The sequence below is a fragment of the Chrysochloris asiatica genome, unplaced genomic scaffold (genome assembly GCF_000296735.1).
Source record: "Chrysochloris asiatica unplaced genomic scaffold, ChrAsi1.0 scaffold00032, whole genome shotgun sequence".
NCBI classification, from domain to species: Eukaryota; Metazoa; Chordata; class Mammalia; order Afrosoricida; family Chrysochloridae; genus Chrysochloris; species Chrysochloris asiatica.
In genome coordinates, this window is record NW_006408550.1 from 18,963,870 (window position 1) to 18,977,676 (window position 13,807).

The 13,807-nt window shown below is 36.5% G+C and overlaps 1 protein-coding gene across 1 annotated transcript in view; it reads left to right on the top strand.

The window, feature by feature from the left end:
- PTPRZ1 (protein tyrosine phosphatase, receptor-type, Z polypeptide 1) overlaps window positions 1-13,807 on the top strand; it is a 270,808-nt gene that overhangs the window by 138,778 nt on the left and 118,223 nt on the right. The window contains exons 3-6 of the mRNA XM_006859363.1: window positions 3,428-3,607; window positions 6,362-6,513; window positions 8,965-9,060; window positions 9,540-9,606. Of these exons, the coding sequence (XP_006859425.1) occupies window positions 3,428-3,607; window positions 6,362-6,513; window positions 8,965-9,060; window positions 9,540-9,606 (495 nt within the window). The remainder of the gene's footprint in view (window positions 1-3,427; window positions 3,608-6,361; window positions 6,514-8,964; window positions 9,061-9,539; window positions 9,607-13,807) is intronic.

Genomic DNA, 13,807 nt, shown 5'->3' on the forward strand with positions numbered 1-13,807 from the left:
TTCTGAATTGAGTGAAGGTTTACAGAGCAAATCATCAGCTTTACATCTAGCAAATCACACACTTTGTTTCATCTTAGTGATTGCAAGCTCCACCATGCAACAACAGTTATCCCGCTTCCTCCCTATGATTCTTATTCCCATTCTACCCACTCTTCCTGCCCCTCTGAACTTTGTCCCAGGTAAATGTTACTGTTTTGATCTTGAATGATTAACCTTTTCAGGGTGAACATACGCACTACTGTTGGTGCTTCATTCCTACCCCTCCATATACAGATCCACTGCTTGGTTGACAATAGGGCCACAAGCATGAATTCTGTTCCAGACCTGAAGGTTGGCGGGAAGCCATAATCTTTGGTTCCTCCAGTCTCATTTTAACCAATAAGCTGGTCTTTTTTATGATTCTGTATTTTGTTCCACATCGTTTCCCATCCTATCAGGGACCTTCTAATGTGATCCCTTTTAAAGCAGGAGGTAGTGGTAACCTGCACCATCTAGTTCTTTTGGTTTCAAGGTCATGGAAACTGATGTTGTATAACTCTTCCTAAGTATGCTTGGAATTTCTTACACAGGATTCAATAATTTAAGTAATAAAAAGGCCCTATCTATTCACACTGAAATTTCTCTCTGTGCTTCTGCAATAACATTAATAAATTAAGCAATGTTTTCTCATCTCCATGCCAATATTAGTTAGTGTGAAAACAACATATTACTCATATCATTAAAGCTGTTTCCTTCTAGAAGGCAAAATATGTATTGTGGTGCATATTTAAAGCAGATTACACTCAAGTACTCTCTAGGAATAGAGCTAGATTGTAAAACCAAATCACTTTAGAGCACGTATTGATTCTGGTAGATGCCATACTGTAAGATGAATGACGTTGTTTTTCCTGGTTACATAAGGTAGCTTTATGGTATGACTAATTACAAGTGCTTTCCTTGATTAAATGCTGCAAAAGTTAACTGTTACTTTGTAAGAGGTTGTGGTTCGAGTGAGTGTAGATAGAAGTCACCCTTCTGTGTCTCAAAAGAAGATGATGCAGTGGCATCACTAGGAGGACACGGGCCTTGGGTCAGAAGGGTATTTGACCTTACCAGGTAACACTATGCAGTGTTTCTGGAGAAGTTTATTATTTTTTATTAAACTATCCCTGTGGTGGTGGTAGTGGTGTGCCTTCAAGTCGGTTCAAACGTATAGCAACCCTGTAAAAGGTTTCCGAAGCTGTAAATCTTCATAGGAATGGCGGAGTCACTGATAGAGTCCGACTGCTAACATTGCAGTTCACAGCGCAGTGAGTAACCACCATGCTTAGGGACTCCTATCTCTGTAGTTAGTTAGAATAACGAAGACATTTTCACTGGCCCAGCTTACATGTATCAATATACCTATAAGGCTGGAACTCTATGCTAATTTGCTTTATAAATCATCTAATGTACTCAGGCCAGAGCTGTAATTATTACCCAATTGCAATGGTGTTTCCAGTCACATGCCCTCGTCTGTTTCTTCTACAAGCAGGCACTGTTGGTGTCACTGCTACTGGTGTTTTTACAGTCACTGATTTTGTCAAATTTTCAGGTGTTTTAACATTTATGAATATATATCAATAACTTTTTGAAGATTGAAGTTGTCATTAAAGAAAAAAAAGAGAAAAAAAAATGTTAACTCACTAACAATGGAATAAAATGTAGACGGATATGACAGCATATTTTTTTGTTAGTATTCATATGATCTGACAAATATTTGGTTTAAACCACTTGTAACTATCACACATTGTTGTGTGATTAAATTTGATGGTAAAATCATTGAGCATACTGTACAGGAAGTGGTTCACAGGAATGGGTGCTGTGGTGTGAGGTTTGACACCGTGGGTACCACACTGGGTGACAACAACCGTAATGTCACCATCGAGATAGTGTAGACTAGATTTGTAATGAGGATATGATTGTTGAGAAATTCACCAAATGTCAATTGTGTAAAATCCTGGTCTTCTGCATGCTCCTTTACTGAAAGGACTGTTCAAAAGAATATGAGCTGAAAGCAATGCTGGCACGTTCTGCACTTTGTGTGATGGCTCCAGAAATTCAAGAGTTTTATTTGAGAATGTTTTAGACTTGGACATGAAAGATTTCATATATTTTAATAGAACTTTAAATGGAGCATGTCTTTAAAACACTGAGTGCTAAGTTAACATCCAGTGAAATATGGATATGAGAAATGGTTCTTTGTTTCAAATGGGGGTGAAATAAAGGCAAGGCAAAGCAGTTTGAGTTTATGCTCTGACTAATGGTAACCCCAAAAAGGAAAGCTCACTTTATTGTTGTTGTTGTTGTTAAGTGATGTCGAGCCAGTTCCCACTCATAGCAACCCTGTATTGGGTTCCTGAAGAACAGCTGGTAAGCTTGAACCGCCAACCTTGTGGTTCAAACCAACCTTGCAGTCCATCACATTAGCCCACAGCGCCACAATAAGCAAAACCCGAAGGAGAGCCCTGTTATAGTTTTCTTGTTTTCAAACAAGAAAATCTTGAAGGTTTTAAGAGGAAAAAAACAAAAGGAAATATTTTTAAGATACCTTTGTTATTATTTTGATTTTATAAATAAAGCCCTACCTACCTATCTATCGCCACTGAGTTGATTCTGACTCATAGTGAGTCTGTATAGGGTTTCAGAGGCTGTAAATCTTTTCAAGAGCAGAAAGTCTTGGCTTTCACCCACGGAGCAACTGGTGGGTTTGAACTGCCGTCTTTGAGTTTATCCGTGCAGAGCTTATAAATAAAACCTTGAGCAGTTGGAAATTAAACCAAATTATTCCATGATAAGAGCTGAAAGAAGGTGGAAGGAAGTCAGAACTTAACTCCTACCATCTTACCTCATGTCAATCTGGAACCGTATAGGACTGACTCTATAGCTCAATTATACATTTTGTTCATTGAGATGAGTATGAAGGGCAAACAAAACAGTTATTTTGCCCCTCATTTGATGTGACTGTTATAGAAGTCTTTTTTTAATTGTTGTTGGTATTATGTGCCGCTGGTCAGTTCCAGTTCCTGTTGTTGTTAGGTGCCGACAAGTTGGTGCCGACTCATGGCGACCTATGCACAACAGAGCTAAACACTGCTCCGTCCCTCCTGCACCGACTCATGGCGACCTATGCTCAACATAGCTAAACACTGCTCCGTCCCTCCTGCACCAATCTCACAGTTGTTGCTATGCTTGAGCCCATTGATGCTGCCACTCAGCAATCCTCTGTAGGGTCTGGTGGGTTTGAACAACCAATTAATAGCCCAGAATCTAAATATTATGTATTTTTAAAGTATCTTTATTTTCCTGCTATCTTGTCTGGTTTTATGTGCTATAGTAACTGTTATATAAAATGTATTTTTTCCTTAGTACTTTAGGAAATTAACTTCTGACATTTTCCTTTCCCTAGGAGCACTGAATCCAAAAAATTGGGGGAAGAAGTATCCAACATGTAATAGCCCCAAGCAGTCTCCTATCAATATTGATGAAGATCTTACACAAGTAAATGTCAATCTTAAGAAGCTTAAATTTCAAGGTTGGGATAAACCATCCTTGGAAAACACATTCATTCATAACACTGGGAAAACAGGTAAAAAATTTGGTTCTCTTTGTGAACTTTAATATGTTTTAAAGAACTAAAATGTGTTTCAGTTAGTTTCATCACATGCTTCTTCAAATATTATAAAATAAATAAAGAATAATATTCTTTATATATAAGGGAATAAAGAATACTGGGAATACAGACAGTATTTTGAAAATCTGTACAAGAAATAAAATGATCAGAGTCATTATTTCATTATTTCATTCTTGTGATGTGTAATTATTCAAGATAAATATTAATGATATTTGTAACAATAATCCACTAGCAGATGTGATGAAGATAATACAATATCACATAGCAAATGCATTTTAATAACTCCATTACTGGTCAGTTACTTAGTCAATCAGGATTTGTTTTTCTTAGACATTCATTTTAATCCTGTCGACTCAGCTTCATTCTGTATTAAATATTTGGATATGAAAGAAGTAATAGACTACAGTTGATTTTTTTTTTAAGTTTTTATTGTGAATTGAGTGAATGTTTACAAGGCAGATCATCAGTTTTACATTCAACAAATCATACACCTTGTTTCTACAATTGGTTTTTAAGAAAGAAAATTACTAGAGATTCTATATGTTGTTGTTGTTGTTAAGTGCCGTCGAGTTGGTTCCGACCCATAGCGACCCTGAATAGAGATTCTATATAGAAAGTTTAAAAATATGGGTATCCCTAGGAAGCATGCTCTAAGTGCCTTTTTTAAATGATGCCTTTAAAAAATAACCTGAGATGATGATGTGGAGCTATGGAGCAGCTGGAGACTCTAGACCCAGAGAGGGAGAGCGACTGTGTGCTGAAGACCTGGGGGGCACGGGGGAAGGATTGCATGGAGCGGATTGTAACCATGGCAATGAGATGATAGATAGAATGAATGTAAAACTAATGTTTTCCCATGTATACTATCACATAATTCACAATAAAACATTTAAGAAGAAAAAAAATAATAACCTGAGAAATATAAGGCCACAAGCAAAACAAAACCAAAAGAAAAAATGTATTTGACAGTGAACACTTTTTCTTTTTTGAAATCTATTTCAAGAAAAAAATATATGTATTTTGTTAAGTTGGACAAAAGCAAATGCAATAAAATATTAGAAAAAATATTCAAAATTATAATAGTAGTTATGTCTGGGTGACTTTTGCATGGGTGAATTTTTTAATGTTTCTAAATTTATGTAGTAGTTATTTCAATGTAATTAATTTTGAGTTCCATGAAGGTAGACAATTTTTCTGCATGAGCACTTGACATAAAAAGATATTATTCCAAGTGCTAACATTTTCTTGACCTGTGTAAAAGGGTGTGGCCATCGATCAAACATCTGTTTTTTTTAGTGTAATGTGCTTCACCCTTGAGCAGTAAACCCACACTGCTAGAGATTACGTGTGTGACTTTGAGCAAGTTACATCACCTCTCGTGAGTTAATTAATTTATCTGTCAACCTTTTAGGGTTATGTTGTTATTGTTGTTAAGTGTTGTCCAGTCAGTCCCCATCCACAGCGGCCCTGTGTAGGGTTTCCAAGGCTGTACATATTTGCAGAAGCAGAAAGCCTCATTTTCTCATGCGTCTGGTGGGTTCAAAGTACTGACCTTATGATTCACAGTCCAGTACTTACGGTACAGAGATAGGAAGATCAAATCATTAATACACCAAAAATATTTAATGTAGTTCTTGGCACAATATGAGTAGTGGATAACTGTTGACCATTATCGATACCATTTTTTTAAATTGATGTCATCACTATTATTATGAAAAATGGAAGTTTATATCCTCAACTGGTAGGCCACTGTGTTGGCTTTGGTGACTGATAGCAACAGTGTTTTTGCCTAATGGAACAAAAACAACTTAAATCTGATTGAGAGACATCAAAATTTTACAGTAGGCAGATTCAAGAGAATCATTGATCCAGATGACTCATAAAATATAGTCAGATCAAATCTGCTATAAAGGAGCTGAAGAGTCTGATGTCTGTCACCCAGAATTCAAATGTGAGATAGCTAAAACTCCTCTGATATGAATGGGTTTTCTACCTTTTTTGTCAGAGTCTAGGATAGAGGTTTTGAGTTAGAGCTTGATGAAGCCAGAGATGAATCTTGGAGGATTTGAGGATATGGGTGAAAAGCAGCAGCCGGATAGGAAGCAGAGATGAGCTGAAAGGGAGAAGACGGCGCTTATAGACAGAAGATTTTTCTTCTTTCTGCCCTTCAGTCCCTCCTCCCTTTACTCTTTCCTCCTCAACTATCCTAAGGAAGCAGAGTTTGGGGACAGTCATGAACTCAAGATGCCAAACAATGCAGGGCAGGTAGACTTGCACCCTTCTGCTGCTAAAGTCATTCAGCAAGTTAAGGTTTTGGATAAGTTTACATATGTGGAACTAAGGCACATTCTGGGTAGTAGAAAAGGTTAATGGGCACAGATGCTAATAGAAAGGTTGAAGGTTCAAATCCACAAGAGGCACCTCTGCAGAAAGGAAGAGTTGGTTCTGTAAATCAACCATTGAAAGCCCTTTGGAGCACAGTAGTTCTACTCTGACACATACAGAGTTACCATGAGTCACAACCAACTTGATGGCAACTGGTTTTTTAAGGCTAGCACAAAACTATGAAGTTCAGCTTCCAAAATTGCAAGTTAGTGATTTTTTTTAACTTATCAAATGAATGACTTAGATAGAAGGAAATTAGTTGAAACTTCAATTTTGATTTTTTTTTTTTTTAGAAACTAAGATGAAATCTTTTTGTTATTTTAGTGGCAATTAATCTCACTAATGATTACCGTCTCAGCGGAGGAGCTTCTGAAATGGTATTCAAAGCAAGCAAGGTAGCTTTTCACTGGGGAAAATGTAATGTATCGTCTGAAGGATCAGAACATAGTTTAGAAGGACAAAAATTTCCACTTGAGGTAAGTCATTAGCTCCACTGGTTACTATTTAATTTTCTTAAAGCATTTTATTTTTATTTAGCATATGACTTGCTTAATTTAGAATGCAAATTTTATAATTTATATAGTTATATTTTAGAAAATTAATATTAGTTTTTCTCACAAGACTACCCATCATGAGGAAAAGACTAATCTCTGATTTTTGACTCCCTGGCAAAGTGCCACATATGGTGATGAATAAGTGATTAATGTTGATGAAAATAGGCAAAATAAATACAACCATAATAATGAAATTATTGTAATAAATAATGAAAATGAAACAAATACTTTCATGTATGTCTCGAGAGAATGGATTTGCATGTATTTATCAAAGTTTTCAATGTGTATCTTTTCAATACTCTTCACTTCAATTTGTAGCAATTTAGTATAAAGAAAGCCTTATATGCAAAGATTTATTTACAATACTAAAAGAATGAAACAGAAGACAATGATTAAATGTATGATGATAAAATGTATTTGTTGTTGTTAAGTGCCATCATGTCTGTTCTGACACTGCATAGGGTTTTCAGCGTTCCTGATGTGACATTGTGGGATAAAGTACCCAACCACAAGGTTGGTTTGAACCACAAGGTCAGTGATTCAAACTTACCAGTCACTCCTTGGAAACCATATACAGGGTCACTGTGAATCAGAACCAACTAGAAGGCTCTTAATAACAGCAACAGCATAAGGTTTCCAAGCAGCAGTTGATGAATTTGAACCACCATCTTGGGGTTAGCAGTCCATTGCTTATCCTATAGTGCCACTCATATTTTTAAGTGAATATTTATTAAAAAAAAAAAAAGATTCATCATAAAATATTGTTTTTATTAAAGTGGCATACACAGTTTCATTTTGCAGTTTTGTGAAAAAACACCAAAACTAATTAAATAGTATAGAATCCAAGTCAGGTGGACTAAATTTGAATGCTGACTCCACCTTTTTGTTTTTAGTTATATGACATGACATTATACAAAATATGTAATTTACTTAAGTTTTTGTGTTCTCTACTATAGCTGGCCTACCTTGTAAAGTTATTGTGAGGATTAAATGAGAGAGTGAATTGTTATTATAAGATAATTGAAGAAAGTGTTAAAAGTAATTATTGGTGATGGCATTATGTTGGTGTTAAGTACTGTTAAATTGATTCTGATTGATAGCAACTCTGTATAGGGTTTCCAAGGAGCAGTTGGTGGGTTTGAACCACTGAACTTTGGGTTAGCTGTTCAGTGCTTATTCTACAGAGACACACCAGGATGGCATGATGGATGTCTTTCATTTTCTACTTGAAAGTTTCTTATCGTTTCTAAATTACATATACGGAAACTTCTTTACATTCATAATCCTCACCCCACTGATCAGTTTTCAGCCAAAAACAGGTCTATGAGGGGCACAATAGCTCTAACGAAGTTTGCACACCGTACAATCCTAGTGGTTTGAGATCAAAACAGCAACAGTTTTTTTAATGTTCTCAGAGATTTTCTTGCCATATCTTAATTATACTTTTAGGTAGCTGAGTGATGTGATTTCTAAGCAAACATAAGGAGACTCATCAAATTAGAAGTATGAATGTGGTGTTGTTTTTATTAGGTGCTACCTGTTAATTTTTGAATCACAGTGACGCTGTGTTGTAGAGTAGAACATTTCCATCAGGTTTTTGTGGTTAAAATCTTTAGAAGACTCCCAGACTTTTCTCCTTCAGAGTGAGTCCCTGGTTTGGTTTGAACAACACACTGTTTGCTTAGCCGCTGAACATTGAACTGTTTTTGCCAGAGGGCTCCTGACAGGTGACAAGAATGATTGTTGTGGGCATACATGGACTGAAGCAGAAATTAACAAGGGCTGGCCTCACAGCAGAAGAGGAAGCTTAAATACAAACTTGGAATGAACTTTGTCTTGGGTAGAAGCAATCAGCCCTTGAGAGTTTCAATATGAATACAGAACAATGTAATAGAGTTTTACTTTTAATATAGAACAATATAATGATGTTCAAAAGCGGTAACTCAGAGTTATCAAGAAAGGCATATAATTCAAGAAAGAATGAAGTCCATATTTGAAAGGATTTTAGCAAAATATTAAAATAGTATTTGGTAGCCTAGAAAAATGCTTTCTATTTCAGTGTTCCCTGGTAACTTCAAAGTGGTGATTTGGGTTCTATATATGTCTGACTTAAAGAGAATAAAACATTCGCTTGTAAAGACTAAAATTTATAGTCTTGACAATTTATATTTCCTTCCCCATCAACAGACAACAAATGATAGCAAATGTGTTTATACGCAGACAATTGATTAAAATTTTTGGAAAAATATAGAATTTAGAACTATACATTCTATAGAATTGTCTAATAAAATGTATTGAATTGCTTCTTTTATTATCTTTGCTGATTTTTATGAACTCTTTATATATAATAAAACCTCATTGCTACATTTTCAGATGCAAATCTACTGCTTTGATGCAGAGCGGTTTTCAAGTTTTGATGAAGCAGTCAAAGGAAAAGGGAAGCTAAGAGCTTTATCCATTTTATTTGAGGTAATCAGTATATAGTTTTTGTACTGGCTTTATTCTTGTTTCTATCCCATGAAATGTTAGTGTAAAATATCAAGACAAAATTATTAATAAATAGAAGACCTCACCATTGGAATGATCTCTTGTTTATATTTAAAAAGGGACGATTGGGTTATTCACTTTCGTAGGTCACTTTCAACTGGAGCCAACTGTTCTACTAGTCCACAGATTGGCTTCTTTATACATTCAATGTATTACAATCATAGAGCAGTAACTGTGAATCAGAACCTTTCAACATTCTGAAGTGGATATGTGTAAGCTATCTGGGTTTTGATTATTTGTGTTGCATTGTTTTTAATCTAGCTGTGAGGGGGCAAACAGAGCATTTTGAACTTAATACTTTTGAATAATTGAAATGAATGTAGGCATCAGTCTTTGCATTTGTGTTGACTAGTTAGCACAATGTTTTATCCTGTTTTTATAACGTCACTATTCTTTAACAGGTTGGAATAGAAGAAAATTTGGATTACAAAGCAATTATTGATGGCGTTGAGAGTGTTAGCCGTTTTGGTAAGTTCACTGAAGACATGTCTTTCTTCAAGATTCTCGTTTGGAGGCATGTGGGTTTTTACGACATTAAAAAAAAAAAAAAAAACACTTCCAAAAGAAGGAAGTGACTACACTTTTTAAAAGGAGCAATCTCTCACTGCCTAGGCTTCATGGTTTGCCTACCTCTCACTAAACAATAAGTCATCAAAATATTTGTCACATAAAAGCTTAATGGTGTTGTTGCTAAGTGCTGTTGAGTTGGTTCCCACTCATAGCAGCTGATGGGTTTGAACTGACTGCTTTGTGGTTAGCAGTCAAGTGCTGATCCTACAGCACCATATTTGGAGTCTAACATGTTAATATAAGTAGGGAATTTAAGTTTTTTGATTTTTTGGAGAACACTCTAGTTAGCTCATTCATTTAAAATGAATTTTTCTATTCTGTCTTGTCATTGTGCATTTCTGCATCCTTTAAGACTAACATCTAATATGGAAGCAGTAATTTGTTAAAAACTTATGTTTTTTTCAAAAAAGAATTTTTTTACCGAAGGTAAAATATATTCCTTGGTGGTGCTCTTGATAAATCCTTTGCTTTAGCTGTATGAGGAAATAGGATTCTTGGGGAAAGGTGGATGCCCACATAAACAAGATGAAATGTGCTTTGGTCCTGCACTGCTAGGCATTTCACGGCTTTTGTCATTTGTTACAGCAAACGTTTTTGACAACATTGCCAATAGACTGCAAACATGTTATTATTGTGATTTTATTTTTGTTAAGTACCCACATGCAAGAGTACTAAAACTACCCTGAGTTATCAATAAAATGAAGATTGTTACTCTCCTGGAAGCTATAAACTTTGAAATCAGAAATGAGATTCGTATAGATCTTTTAGTTGAAAGCAGAAGCCTACCTAGTATTGATTCATCTTTCTCAATTATATGTGAGCATCTGATTAGACCAAACTCTTCAAAGTCAGGGCAACTTCCTTTCTTTTCTTTTTTCTTTTTGAAAGGTGGCTTCATTCACCAGATGAAGCTGTTATCTCCCTCCTTCAACCTAAATTGCCAAATTCAATATTGAATGTCATACACCATGTTTAATTTTCATCTCGTTTAGTCAGAAAGTGGTTTCTATCCAACTAAAAGAAGGCAGCTACTTTGCAATGCTGCACTTCCTAGTATATGAAATATGAGTTGTTAATATTTCCAGCCCTCACACCAGCCTGTGGGGACAAGGCAAGCCTGGGTTAGCAATGGCTGTTCATCCTGACATGTGTCACTCTGAACCGTGGCCATTTCACTAGAGACTTCTCAAGTTATTTCTGGGGGGTTCCAGTAATTTGCCGATAGAAGCATAAGAATAAGTATGCCCATTTTATTTGACTGAAGTTTCCTTTTCAATATCTACTCTCTGAAAGCCATGAAGAAGGGGGCTCATGAAACATGCCACTTGAGACCAATTTTCTAAGAACAAGACAATATCATTGAAAAACAATTCTGAAGTCTCCTGATGTCTAGGAGAGAAACATGTATGCAAATAATAAAAGCATAATAGTTAATATGTTCCATACTTGTTGTTAACTACTGAGTTGGCCCCAGACTTGTGAAGAGCCCATGGACAATGAGATTGGACATTTATGCTCCAGTTGATTTTCATTGATTGATTATCAGATCACCAGGCCTTTCTTCCTGGTCTTTCTTAATCTAGAAACTCCAAAGAAACTTATTTAGCATCACAGCAACCTCATGAGCCTCCACTGTCAGATAGAGGGAAGCTGCACTTAAGGTGCAGTGGCCAGAAATCAAATCCAGATTTCCCACCATGAAAGACAAGAACTCCACCAGTGAACCTCCACTGCCCCCATGCTAGAGATATATGAGTGCCACTGATGTCACTGTAGGATAAGCATTGGACTGGTAACAACAAAGTTGGTGGTTCAAACCCACCAGCCACTCTGTGGGAGAAAGAGGAGGCTTTCTGGTCCCATGAAGATTTACAGCCTTGGAAACTCAACACTAAGTGGCCGTGAGTCAGAGTTGACCCAATGGTAGTGGCTTCACTGGATGGTGTGATGGTTAAGCACGTCATTGCTGAATGAAGGGTGAGTGGTTTGAACCCATCAGCCATTCCATAGCAAAAAAATGTGGCATTCTCTAAAGATCTTTGGAAACACTATAGATCAGATCCTTGGAAACTCTATGGATCCGTTCTACTGTGAGTGCAGTTGCTATTGAGAAGGAATTGACTTGGTGACAATGGATTTGGCTTTTACTGGGGTTCAAAGGCAGGAAATAAGGATTCCATATTAGAGTTGAGGTGTCTAAAAAGGAATCTCATCTGGTTCTTACCCTTCTTATCTTTCTTTCTCCTTTTAATTTCTCTCCCAGTTGTAAGTAATTTCTTTATTTCACCATCTCGCTCCAGCTCTTACCTGACTTTCTCTTTCCTGACCTCTAACTCTTCAAATGTCCTTCCCTGTCTAATTTAGCAATAGCCTATTTCACACTCAGTTTTCCACAGAGCATTCATAAGACAGATTTCATCTAAGAATAAAAAGGAACAATTGCAGTTTGTAGATAATTAGGAAAGAGGTTATTTAATCAGAAAAAGGTTTCCAATACTAAAAACATAAATCAGAAACTGAAGAAAGTTCCAGATTAAAAGTATTTTTTTCCCTTAGGTTCTGAACATTCAAATCTGAGTCAGAATTCTGATAAGCTTGTCTTGACATTGAAAGAGAGAAGTACATAGTGTTAGAAGTTATGTGTTAATCCATTAAGCAGCACACAATTTAACATGTTTAATGGATGAATGTAGATTAAGGTTTTATCTGCATGACACTTGTTGTTAGGTGCTGTTGAGTCGGTGACCTTGTGTGCATCATGGTGGCCTTACAAACATCACAATGAAATGTTGCCTGGTCCTACACCATCCTCACAGTCTTTTGCTGTATTTGAGCACATGGTTGCAACCACTGTGTCAGTCCATTTCATTGGGGTCTTCCTCTTTTTTTTGCTGTCCCTCTACTTTACCAAGTATGAAGACTTCAGGGACTGGTCCTTCCTGGTGACATGTCTAATGTATGTGAGAGCAAGTCTCACCATTCTCACTGTTAAAGGAGCAATCTGGTTGTAACTCTTCTAGTCAATTCAATAGGTTTTTATTTCTAATATTGTCTTAAATTCAGACTAGAAACAGTTATTTGTTATTTTCCTTATAACAGCATCCATCCTTACAGGAGAAATTCCTGTTCTACACACAAATTAAAGCTTAATCATATCATTTATTTTTTGATCTCAGAAGCTCTCTGGCTATGTCTTATCTTCATAGATTTTTAGAGTTGGAATGGGCTAGCCAGATCATCTAGTCCAGTCATTTTGTTTCATAATGAGGAAATCAGGATCCAAAAAAAAATAAAATATTGGTAAGGTTTCACTGTACTGAGTGTTTTCAGTGGTGGTGCCACATTTAACTCTCCTGAGGAGCTTTTACAATTTAGATGTCCAGAGGCTTGAACTGGTTTTGGATGTAATATACATAGTCTTGAGTTTAGAATGGGGTATTGGTATTATTTCAAAGCTCCCAGATTATTCTAATACTACTGCTCTGCACTCTGCCACCTTGTTTAACCAAAAAACCAAACCCATTGCCCTCGAGTCAGTTCCTTCTTGTTGTGAAGTGCCATTGAGTCAGTTCCAACCCATAAGAACCCTATATAGGGTTTCTGAGGAGCAAGCTGGTGAGTTTGAACTACTGACCTTGCGGTTCAAACGACTTTGCAGTCTGGCGCATTAACCCACAGCACCATTGTCTTCAGGGACTATTCCTTGATGACCTAAATCTTCTAGACAGGGCAGTGGATAGAAAAATGGGAGGATGGGGCAATGAGTTAGAAAGAGTTTGCTGTCTTTATGATGAAGAGATAGCACAAATAGCCAAATGGTCAAGGCAGAAATGCACATGTTAATGGAAAGATATGAAATGCAAAAGGAGACTATTCAAGGAGAGAGACTATTGGATTATTTCAGAGTTCCAATGTCAGATGGACCACTTGGGAAATCTCTATAGTTTTTTAAATCTTTTTTATTCTGAACATAAGATCATAGCGTAGTGGTTACGAATTGGGCTGCGAACCTCAAGGTCAGCAGTTCGAAACTACCAGCTGCTCCACGGGAGAAAGATGAGGCTTTCTGCTCATGTAAAGATTTACAGCCTCGGAAACC